The sequence below is a fragment of the Aquarana catesbeiana genome, linkage group LG09 (assembly GCF_042186555.1).
Source record: "Aquarana catesbeiana isolate 2022-GZ linkage group LG09, ASM4218655v1, whole genome shotgun sequence".
In the NCBI taxonomy this organism is placed as follows: domain Eukaryota; kingdom Metazoa; phylum Chordata; class Amphibia; order Anura; family Ranidae; genus Aquarana; species Aquarana catesbeiana.
The window spans coordinates 210,909,406-210,921,963 of record NC_133332.1 but is presented as its reverse complement, the minus strand read 5'-3'; the positions used below and the strand labels follow the sequence as shown (position 1 = coordinate 210,921,963).

The 12,558-nt window shown below is 40.9% G+C and overlaps 1 protein-coding gene across 2 annotated transcripts in view; it reads left to right on the top strand.

The window, feature by feature from the left end:
* The window catches only part of LOC141108237 (LIM/homeobox protein Lhx3), a 195,282-nt gene that overhangs the window by 138,613 nt on the left and 44,111 nt on the right, over positions 1 to 12,558 (top strand). The window contains exon 12 of one of the 2 annotated variants that reach the window (XM_073599641.1): positions 628 to 7,986. The exons of the other annotated variant lie outside the window; for it this stretch is intronic. Within the exon in view, the coding sequence (XP_073455742.1) occupies positions 628 to 1,142 (515 nt within the window). The 3' untranslated portion in view covers positions 1,143 to 7,986. Of the gene's footprint in view, positions 1 to 627; positions 7,987 to 12,558 lie in introns of those variants that run through there. 2 annotated transcript variants of the gene reach the window in all.

The following is a 12,558-nucleotide window of genomic DNA, read 5'->3' as shown; positions in this document are numbered from 1 at the left end:
AACATGAATTTCACCTAGTAGAAGAGATAACAGAACAAAGGACACATCCTACTGACTGCAAGTTATGTTCCTTGTGCTGATCTGTGTGTGTTTTATTTTGGCTGCTCTGTCACTGACAAATGCTGCAACAGACATGAACTTTTTTCCTTGCCGTTTGGTTTAGTACATTATTTGGCACTTGGCTTTAGAGCTCACAAGTTCACTGTATTCTCCATAAATGTGCAGTATCTCAAGCAAAATTTTATTGCACATTTAAGCAATATATTACTACTTGAAAGCAGACTAAAACTATAAGGAACGTGTTTACTGAACAAAAAAATCCCCCCTGCTTGAAACTGACTATTTTTTTTGTAAGTATCCCCTTTGTATAAGAAAAACGAGCATTGGAAACCATAGAGAAGCATTGACTCAAATTATGTTTTACTACACAGATAGTAATTGTACAATATTGACACAGTTGTTAGTCCCCTTTTGATAAAGATTCTGTAGGATTGTAGCGTTTTTTATAGTAATTTTTTTTTTTTTTTTTCGCTTTGACAATGTTTTTAATGGTTTAGAAAATTGTACCATTTTTGCCAGTGTCTTTTTGTATAAAGAGATCAAGTTAATGTACCATTCTTCATGCAGGCGCCCCCAGTGAAGACCCAAAGAGCCCGAAAGTGCAGTGGCCAACACCTGACATTTGCCCTGCATGCCATGAAGAGGTGGGTGGTGTCCACAGCTGGAATGAAGAGGAAGTTCTTGCCTTTCTCAAACAACACTACAGTAGCAAGGAGATCTCTCTGCAATACGCCGACCCCAACACTGACCAGCCTGGTGTAGCAGATGAGAAAAGTGACAAACTCCCTACAAAGAGTCCTGGAAGTTATACCTCTGACAAAGACAAGCATCATAAACACCCTAGACCTGAATTTTTAGACAAGTTGATTCAAAATCAACCAAACCAAAGCAAAAATTCCAACTACCATCCGGAGGATAGCAAAGCGTCTGTGACTTTCTTAGGCCTTGGCTTCTCCAACATAGATATGAGTCTGTGTGTGGTCCTTTATATAACCTCTTCCTTATTCCTTATGGTTATGTACTTTTTCTTCAGAGTTCGCTCAAGACGGTGGAAAATTAGATACAACAAACCTTATGTATAACTGTTTTTTTTATTTTATTTACAGTGTCTCACCATTGACCATTTAAGACCACAAGCGCTTTGTACTAATTGCAAAGCCAAGTCTGGTAATCAGGGATATGCTTTGTGTGTTAATATACATTTTAATTCTTTAAATTGTTCTGAAGGCGCTGCTAAGAAAACATTTGTGGCTGGTTAAGGTTGCCTATTTTTTGAAAAATTCTGGCAAAGATGTTCAAAGACGGTAAATGGGCCTTTTTGACGAGTTTTTAGGGCGTTCATCTGGGAAGCCTTTTTTTTAGAGTCTTGTGGCCTTTTCCACCAGCCTGGACATGCTTCAGATCTAATTTGAATAAGAGAGCCTGCCTGGTGAAAAATAAAATGTGACATTTCTTAAACTATGTGAAGGAATATTCTAAACTGCTGTGCTCATCTGGAACAAACATATTGGCCCTGGGGTTGATTGTCCACCCCAGAAAGATAGAAAAATGGATTGTGAACCTTAAGTGGTGTGTTTTTTTTTTTTTTTTTTTTTTTTTTTTTTCTTGGCTGTGCTTTGAAAAAAGGGCCTTCACAAAAACAAAAAAATTTAAACTTTTTCTGGGGAGTCACAAGCCACCAGAATATTCTGTACCTCTCCAAGAATTGCATTCGCCAAAGTGTTTGTTTTTATTTTTGTTTCTTTCCCATGGAAGTGAAATTCCCATTTTAAACAAAGGAAATTACATTGGTCACTCCTGTTGTTTCTTCTCTTTAAATTCAAAGAAGGAAGATTAAAGTTTTTTTGGCTGTGACATCTAGCAAAGCCCTTTTTTTTGTTAAAGGAAGCAGAGAAGCCTGGAGGCCAGCATTTGTGGAATTTATTGTTAATCTGAGAATTACAGTTTTGACCAAACCTTTCCCCATCTGTGTATATTATGTGTTTGTTTCCTTCTCAGGCAGGTTCATAGTATTATGTTCAGTGCTGACAGTGCATAATGTATTAGAAAGCTGTGTTTTGCTTTGCAACACATTCATATGTGCAACCATATTGTATTTCCTAGTTGGGAAGCTTCAGCACTTTGAGTTGAGCCACCAACCTAGAGGAAGTTTGCAGATCTGTAGTTTTTATGTAATTCTGATTTAATTGCTTTAATTGTTTTGGGTCAGTGACTTAGAATGTATTGGCAGAGGCACCTAGGCCTCTAGCTTTTTCAGGAGGTGGTCGGCAAAGGCCATTCTCATACTTGTCTCAGCACCAGGTTTTCTTTTAAAGCTGAAATCCAGGAATTTAGCAACTCTGCAAAAAATGCAGGCGCACTATATGAGTTAAGTCCAATTAGGTGTATGTCGCCTCAAGGACTTATTTTTCACTAATATGTAACCGGTTTATTGCACTCCTGGAGGATGCACTCCAGCTCAGAAGCATACACAACAGCTGCCCATTCACAGAAGCCTTTGTATTTTGAGAATGAGTTAACATAATACCAGGGCTTCTGTGAATGGGCAGGAGGAGGGGAGAGTGGGTGGGCATAGCCATTCCTGCGACTCTGCTCTTGAAGAAACGAGCCGCATTGAAGTACTGGAAGTTATCTTCCTGGAGCACAATACGAGGCAGCAGGCAGCTCATTGGACCTAATAGTATACTCTTGGTATGCCTGAAATTTTTACAAAGTGCTGAATTTCTGGAATTTAGCTTTTAAAATGTTTTTTTATTTATTAAATGGTTAGTCCACTCAAAAAAATTGGTTTATTTGTGGTGATTAATGGCAGGTTAAATCACCTGTTGTGGAATCTTGTGCCTGCACTCTCAGCTCCACTGCAGACTTTATCATTTGCCTTTTAGGCATCTGTTTTCCGATGAATGCAGGAAGAGGAGTGAGACTCCCATTAGAAGGGATGTGGGGGGAATAAAGAGCAAGGAACTTCAATATCTTAGAAAGTTAATATCTGTAATAAGAACAACTGTGACCAATGTGTCACTACTCATAACTCGTCTGTCTGTTTTAGACTGACTCTGTATGAATAACTGAATCTGATGTGAAGAACCATCAAATTTAATATTATATGTTTTATAGGAGTATAAAGTTTCTTCCTTCGGGGAAATAAAGTTTTTCTACATGCCTGATATTAGACTGATAACAGGGAACTATATTGCGACTGTATTGGCAACCTAATAGTAGCGCCATATGCAGGGCCACCAATAAGGGGGTACCACCTGTCCTGCATGGGGGCCAGGCAGCAGAGGGAAGTGGATGTGGACAGGAAGGATGACTGGTGTGACGGGGGCGCAATTACTGGTACCGATCCCTCCTGTATGGCTCTCTGCAGCAGCTAACCCTCCCTGTCCATCCCTGCCCACATCAGATTCCCCCTGCTACTCAGGCTCTCGTGTGTTTCTCCTTGCAGTTCTGCCAACTTTCTCTCTGCTGCCTCAGGCACACAGGGGTATCTTTTCAGGATGGAGAGCAAGGGGGTATTTAGTCATAACAGAAGTATAGTAAACTGTCTCTACTATGCTTCAGTTTGAGTGAACAGGAGCCCCTGTACAGAGTGCTTTTTGTTCTTTTGTCAGTGCAGCTAAGGGAATGAGGAATATATGTCCACAGTACCTGTTTGACTCAAGTGAAACATCTGCCCCCAACACTATTATGAAAAAAATTTAAAAATTTTAAAAACGTAGAAAAAAAAAAAGCTTATTCACACAGGTTCTCTGGCCCACGCAGTGTGAGTGAGCAGTTTGGTTGTGTGGCTTGCGCTGCTTGTTACTCTGAGGATTCAACGGCTGCACAACCACAGCCACAGATCCTAATTTGACAGGTATGCAGATGTGGGTAAGTGGCCTCTACTACATACTTGTTTGGAGGCCATACACCTCCATCCACACACCTGTCAAATTAGGATCTGCGGCTGTGTTCATACAGCTGCTGCGTTCCCATAGCGCAGTGATTCTCAAACGGAGTTCCTCCCTCCAGAGATTGCTAGGGGTTCCTTCAGCATTGGGCAATTTCTGCCTCTCAGAGAAGTTCCCACTGACACCATTGATCTTTTTAACTATCTGTAAGGAGGTAATTCTTCCCAGTGACCACAAGTGTAAAGACCATTCTTCCCACTGACCATCACACTAATGTATTATGAGTTGTAGATTTCTAATTTTTAGCAGGGGTTCCCTGAGACCGCAGAACTATTTCAAGGGTGGTTCCTCTGTGTTGAAAAGGTTGAGATAGGCTGCCTGCACACAGCTCCAGCCACAAAAAAAAACAAAAAAAACACTGATTCCCACTACAGGCCACAGCCCTTATGTGAATGAGCATCAGGACTTCATGTACACACACGCAGAGCTTTATTTATTAACTCAGTACAGTTTTATCTTTTAGATTTTGTAGGAATTATGTAAGTTATGTTGTGTTTGTGTCCACTAATGATTTCAGTATTTTTAGGGTCACCACCCCTCCTCTCCACAAGTCCTCATGTTACCACTAGCAAAAAAGGGTTAAAATGAACACGGGTGGCAGAATTCCCCACATTAAAAGCATATGTACCGTATGTGCATTTCTGCTTTGTACAGCAAACAGCTAACTAACTACACAGGACTTGGTGACCCCATCACAACCAAAAAAACTGAACTCTTCAAAGCCACCCAAACACCCTACGATTTACAGTCGGACTGCAAGCAGAACACAAGTCAGTAATGTGAACAGATTTTTTCCTTGGGATGATTTGCTCCTTGTCCAATCAGAGAACACCTTGTGTTAATTGAAAAAAAAATACAAGGCTTTCTTTGAATGGTGGCAGTGCTGAGTAAGTGACCTTCTGTGGTTGGTGTGCAGAGGGGAACCTGATTATACAGAACCTGCACGGGACCCAGAACATGGCAACGGCTGCTATAGTAGCACTAACTACTGCAGTTATATTTCCAGCTTCCCCAGTGGCCCCTCAGCTGTGAAATATGCATATACATTGTGCCAAGCTGGATCAATGTAAGTATGCAATACAAATAATTCCTGGAGTGCAGCTTTAACTTTATGCTGCAATGTGCCAGACTGAGCATGGGATGCTGTACAGCACTAGGGATGTGCTAGATTTTATGTGCCAAATTGACTAGGATGGTCAGATAGCAGCCGAGAAGTAACAGCCACTTCTGTTTTAAAATCTAAGCCTATTTTCATTAGACTGAACATAAGAGGATGGAAATATGGGAGCTACCTTGGTGATTTGTTTTGAAGTTGCAAACTCTGGAGCCAAGAGTCTCATCATATTATTAACAAGTGAGTTACTAAGCAAGTGTTCACCCAGCATTGGGCCTATATCCTATAACTATAAAGACAAGTTAACTGCACCTCTAGTATTGGTGTCGTATTGGGTTTTATTTAAAGTTCCCAACATTTTCAATTTTTTATCAGATTATGATTTTCCTTTTCAGTCAGCATTTTTAATCCAAACCAGATAGATTGCAATGTGTGTTAGGGTGTTTTCTGATCAGATGCCATCAAATTTGAATACAATATCAATATTTCTTGTCAGATAAAAATGTCATGTGATGTGTGCTTGAATGATTGCTTTACCAATTGCTATTATAATGTACATGTTTAAAATGATTTTTATTTCATAATATGTGGGGAAAATCAATGTTTTTGTTTAATTGTTAAAACAAATATGAGGTATATGAGTCCAAATTGAAAAAGAAAGCGATCATGATTGAAATTTACAGTCCGCTTTAAAAAAAAAAGTGAAGTCTTTTATGTGGTGTTCTTTTAGGGTTAGCGCCAGTATCCATTGGATGTAATGCTCTGCAGGCCGACCTGTGGCTACAGACGCTGCAAAAGAATGGAGACTTCTGTGTACATTTGGGCTGATTTACTAAAACAAATGTACCAGAGCAAGTGTAAATCATTTTTGCACTTGCATTGGGGGTACACAGGCACGTACGTAGCATTTCTGAACCCATCTGATTGCACACTGATGTCCAGTGTGTGCTTAGCGGTCTCAGTTTTCCATGCATTTTGAACACTCAAATAATGCTGTTTCCTTCTTTTTTGTTCCTGTAAGGCACATTAAGGCATGCACACATCATTGTGTTATTAAATGTGACCGGCTAGTGTAGTGAAAAATTGTCGTATGTAGAGGTATTATCATGGGCACTAGTGCTTCTGTGAAAGTGCACAAAGCATTTGCATTACTGTACTCTGAGAGGATATTTGCTTATTTGTGCCGGTTTACATGCATATCCTTTAGTAAATTGAACTAATTGTGTTTGTATATGTTGCACATTATGTTGCTCAATATGTTTGTGAGAGGTCTATGTTAAACTATACAGTATGTTTTCTTATTTTTATGGGAACCTCTAGACTACACAAATAAGTGAACTTTCTCCAGTCACAGAAAATGAGAGAGTAAGAAGTTCTGACATGAGCCTTGTGGACCAAAGCTTCCTAATGTGCAGTTTGGAAAATGGCTGCTTCCATTAGAGGCTTCTCAGACAGGCCATTTCCATTGGGATAGGTACCATTTTAAGCTTGTTAATAGTTTCTCTGTCATTTCTCAGATTAGGGTGGTTGTATACAGCCCAGAGGGATAAAGGATGCTTACCACTTACAATTAAGCACCCAACGGTGTCCCGGTGTCCCAAAATGTTGTAAACTTTCAGCATGACCAGTGGCTGATCGATTATAATAAGAAAGTAAAGGAGACCTTGTGGTGTATGGCAGAGCACCACTTGGGTGAGCAGGCCCCCTGGAACCAAAGTGTTGCACTATACTGTATCATGCATGAAAGCCAAAGTCTCAGATACGCCAAAAGCTGTTCAGATTTTACATTCTCTACACTTGTATAAGGTAACCATATAAGGGTTGTTACATTACACTCTGGAATTATAGTACCTTGAAAATCTGAGGGGGTTTTTGTCTTCTGAGAATTCCTTGAGGTGGACTTTATTGTGAGGTGCTTAAATATATACACTCTCACCTTCATTCTTCATCATTGTGAACCTGCTGTATACCAGGTAACCTCAAAATTTACTGATGGGCCATAATGGACTCATGGACTATTTTACAGGAAAGTAAGCAAAGTATTTTTGAATTTTAGGGGTTATAGCCAATCAAAAGCTTGATGTGAGTGCATCAGTGTATGTTTAGGATAATGCTGGCCTGTGGGTCCTGTGCTATTCAGCATACACATACATACAATACATTAGTGAACCAAGGTACATCTCACACCTCCAGAGCCATCTCGCACCTCCAGTGCTGATTTTTATGAGCTGAAGTTGCTGGGTATTTGTACCTCCAATATGGACACCTCAGAATAAACCCCAGAATATGCCAAGGGAACATGACCTGATGAGTACTCCTTTTTTTTTTTTTTGGATAAGATTTATTTAGCCATTTTTTTTTCTTTAATCTTGGATAAAGTGGAAGGTGTTACAAATTGGTCAGATTCATTCCTGCCTGTAACTATATTGGGGTCTCTCGCTTCATGTCCCTGTGACAACAGGGCTGCTAATTGGGGAAAGTGCTTGTCACCAGGATGGGAAGGCATGGATAGTAATTAAAACATTGTCAGAAGTTCTAACCTTTCCTCACTACAGAACAAGTTTTGTTTCTGTGTGTGGGTGTCCCCAGTAGTTACACTGACAGCAATTCATCTCTGACAGAGGCTCTAACACTTTCTGGCTGTATCCAAAACCTAAAACGTTTTTGGCTGGGGATGGGCTTTGAATTGAGAAGTTTCTAAAAACCAGAGTACTACTGATCTACTTTTTGACACATAATGACTAGGATGTTCCTTGTAGCATGAAGGCCTTACGTGAATTAAGTATTTTATTACATCAGGGAAACAACTATTTTGTATTTAAAAGTTTTAAATAAAATTAAAAGATGTACAATTTTCAATTCAGTCTGTTTATTTTATCTGGTATGTACAACACAACTATGACAATGATATAAAATAAAGTGAATTTAGTACATTGTATTGTTCATAGCAGAATTGTAAGGGGTAGAAACACAAACTACTATGGGGACAATATCATCATTGAGGGAGGGGTAGAGAAACAAACTTCTGTGGGGAAACGTCACTATTGTATCAAGTAGAGGCACACTGCTGCAGGTAAATCTCAGTATTGTGCGAGGAACATAAACACAAACTATTGTTGGGAAATCTCAGTATTGAATGGGGCAGAGATGCAAGCCACTGTGGGGAAATATCACCACTGTAAAGCCAGCCATAGATGGTTCAAATCTTGGCCGGTTCAGCACCTTGTATAGGCAGGCTGAGTGTACCCAAGTTGTTCGATGCAATCACTGTGTTCTCCCGGCAGGGACGGCTCCCCCTGCTGGGAGAACACAATGGCTGTGCAGGAGGGATTCCCCCATCAACACAGACTGTGTTGATGGGGGAATCAAGTGATTTTTCTTTCCTGCAACCTGTGGCTGGCTTTAGATGAAAGGTGTCACATGCTACTGAGGGGAATTCTCTCTGTGGTGGGAGGAGCAGTAATTTGTGTCTCCACCCCTTCAAAATGGTGCGATTTGCTTCCAGTAGTTTGTCTATGCTGTACCCTAATGTCTAAAAAAGTGAGAACTATAAATCTTCCATAAATACAGCGCTCAAATGAAGCTAAAAGTGCTACAAAATAAACAGTGTAATCACTTGTGCTTCATCATAAATGTGCATAGATTAAAGGAGAAGTATAGCCAAGGTTATTTTGGCAATGCTTCTCCTATGGATCACAGGACTGCAGTACATGCTGCACTCCTGTGACCTGGCTTCAGCTGACAGTGGGCTAAAGCCAGTTCAGGCTCAGGCAAAATCCCAACTTTACAGTCAGGATCCATCCAGATGCCTGGACCGGCAAAGGGCTCAGCCTCGCTGAGAGCCTGAGCCAGCCACCCAAGCCCCCTCCACAGCCAAGTGTCCCAGCAAGCGCTGGAGTGGCAGAGCAGAGAACTGGTGACTGACGGCCCACGGCTCTCTGCAGGCTGAAGAGCGAGAGCTAGGCAATCAGTGGACTTTGATCGCTCAGTCTAGGAGGTAGCGGGGGACAGCTGCAACCACCTAGGTGAGTATGTATGTTATTAAATAAAAAGCTATATTTCTCTTTTAGATGACACGAATAGTCCCATCCACACTATTTGTGTGATTAAAACACTTAAAAATGGCTGTTTGCTCTAAAAGAACTTTTTCTTTATGTTGAATTCCTACTTTATCTGGTATCCTCTTGGGTCTGGAGTAGCTGGTGGTATATTTATTTGATTTTTATTTTTTTTTTTTAATAAGGAGCCTGTTAAACTTACCTGCTCTGTGCAGGTAAGGTCTGTGCAGGGTTTTGCACAGAGCAGCCCCGACCCTCCTCTGCTGGGGTGCCCCTGCGGCGCTCCTGGCCCCTCTTCATCAGGTGCCCCCACGGAGAGCCGCTTTCCATGGGGGCATCCGTATGGGCGCACTTACAAGTCCCGCTGCTGCATCCATTGACACAGACAGCAGGTCTTGGCCCTGTTCTCATGTCACTGGATTTGATTGACAGCAGCGGGAGCCAATGGCTCATGCTGCTGTCAATCAATCCAATGAGGACAGAGACATCAGCTGGACTTGCGCTCGTCGCTGGAACAAACTGGTTCAGGTAAGAAAAAGGGAGGGCTCTGGGGGGGCAGCTGCAGCACAGGTTTTTCACCGTAATGCAAAATGAGAAAGACACCCTACTATTTAAAGCCAGACTTAACAAAAAAAAGGTCAGTCTAATGAGCAGGGCCCTCTGATACCCCTTGTATTGTACACTGGGGATGAAAAGTAGTCATATCCCCTTAAATTTTTCACTCTTTGTTATATTGAAACCAAACAGAAAAACACAGAATTGTTGACATTTTTGCAGATTTATTAAAAAAGAAAAACTGAAATATCACATGGTCCTAAGTATTCAGACCCATTTAGTAGAAGCACCCTTTTGATCTAATACAGCCATGAGTCTTTTTTGGAAAGATGCAACAAGTTTTTCACACCTGGATTTGGGGATCCTCTACCTCCTTGCAGATCCTCTCTAGTTCTGTCAGGTTGGATGGTAAACATAGGTGGACAGCCATTTTTCTCCAGAGATGCTCAATTGGGTTTAAGTCAGGGCTCTGGCTGGGCCATTCAAGAAAAGTCACGGAGTTGTTGTGAAGCCACTCCTTCATTATTTTAGCTGTGTGCTTAGGGTCATTGTCTTGTTGGAAGGTACACCTTCGGCCCAGTCTGAGGTCCTGAGCACTCTGGAGAAAGTTTTTGTCCAGGATATCCCTGTACTTGGCCGCATTCATCTTTCCCTCGATTGCAACCAGTCGCCCTGTCCCTGCAGCTGAAAAACACCCCCACAACATGATACTGCCACCACCATGCTTCACTGTTGGGACTGTATTTAACAGGTGATGAGCAGTGCCTGGTTTTCTCCACACATACCGCTTAGAATTAAGGCCAAAAAGTTCTATCTTGGTCTCATCAGACCAGAGAATCTTATTTCTCACCATCTTGGAGTCCTTCAGATTTTTTTTTTTTAAGCAAACTCCATGCGGGCTTTCATTTGTCTTGCACTGAGGAGAGGCTTCCGTCGAGCCACTCTGCCATAAAGCCCCGACTGGTGGAGGGCTGCAGTGATGGTTGACTTTCTACAACTTTCTCCCATCTCCCAACTGCATCTCTGGAGCTCAGCCACAGTGATCTTTGGGTTCTTCTTTACCTCTCTCATCAAAGCTCTTCTCCCCCGATAGCTCAGTTTGGCCGAACGGACAGCTCTAGGAAGGGTTCTGGTCATCCCAAACCTCTTCCATTTAAGGATTATGGAGGCCACTGTGCTCTTAGGAACCTTAAGTGCAGCAGAATTTTTTTGTAACCTTGGCCAGATTTGTGCCTTGCCACAATTCTGTCTCTGAGTTCTTCATGCAGTTCTTTTGACCTCATGATTCTCATTTGCTCTGACATGCACTGTGAGCTGTAAGGTCTTATATAGACAGGTGTGTGGCTTTACTAAACAAGTCCAATCAGTATAATCAAACACAGCTGGACTCAAATGAAGGTGTAGAACCATCTCAAGGATGATCAGACGAAATGGACAGCACCTAAGTTAAATATATGAGTGTCACAGCAAAGGGTCTGAATACTTGGGACCATGTGATATTTCAGTTTTTCTTTTTTAATAAATCTGCAAAAATGTCAACAATTCAGTGTTTTTCTGTCAATATGGGGTGCTGTGTGTAGATTAATGAGGAAAAAAATGAACTTAAATGATTTTAGCAAATGGCTGCAATATAACAAAGAGAGAAAAATTTAAGGGGGTCTGAATACTTTCCGTTCCCACTGTAACTGTGCTGTCTCCCTCCATTTTTTTAAAGCACTACAGAAACTGTTGGCGCTAAATAAAGCCTGTATACTAAAAATGTGAACAGCTCTTTACCTGGGGCTGGGGGCTTTCTTGGGAAAAAAAAACTGTGCCTGCAGCAATTCTTGAAGCCTGTCTTCATTCTGCGCTTCTGGGTTGTGGACAACAAAATGCTTATTGCACACAATGCAGTTCATTTTAAAGCTTCTAATCTTCAAATACAAGTAGGCAATGGCAGTCTGAATAGGTCCCCTTTAGGATCACATCAGAGTAGTTTACAATCATTGTAGACAACAAAGCTATAAAAATTAATTGTAAAGTCTGCCTAGTCAAGAAAATAAGCACAGTCAATACTTTGAAAATAAAGGAAATGTATATAACACACATTTCATTTATTACCAAAAAGGTTTAGAAATTTCAAGAGAAAAGAAAAGTGCAAAAATAGATTTCATGGTTTCTGGCAAGTGTATGGAGAATCTAAAAATACAATTGGTGCTATAATAACCGGCTTCAACTTAATTTTAATTGAGAAAAATATTTCTGTTTAGCCAAAAGCTGTATAATTTTTGTTTGGTTTAAACCAAAATTGATTTAGGAAGATGAATATCTAATAGCTGCTTCTCTGACCTCACTCTGTAATAAGGAAAAAGATATGCCTGTTGGGTCAGTCTTGAGGGTTTTCACCTAAACTTGGAAGGTCTAAGAGGACTCCCCTCTATAGTTCATGGTTTTGAACTGTTGCTTTGGCCATTAAGGAAAAATGTCAACCTTTGCCATTGTTAAAGGAGGCTGCCTTCCTTCTGGAAGTGCTACATTCCTGGCTACCTTCAATGTTAAAGTGGAACATTAGTTGGAAAAAAAATCTGGCAGGAATGTTTTTAGAAGAGGCTCTGTCTTTTCTGCTGTAAAAGCTTCTTACCTTGCTGCTAGTAAGTCTATAATGGTTAATCACTGAGCTGCATATGCACAATTTTTTGATTGCACTATCGCTGGGATGAATTAACTCCCGTGTGCCTTTGCAGGCTACTCAAAATGTCTGAAGACGCTGAACCTAGAAAAAGAGAGTAAGTGGATGCTAAACTTTAGGAGGCATTACACTTTTATGGTCTTTCTTTTC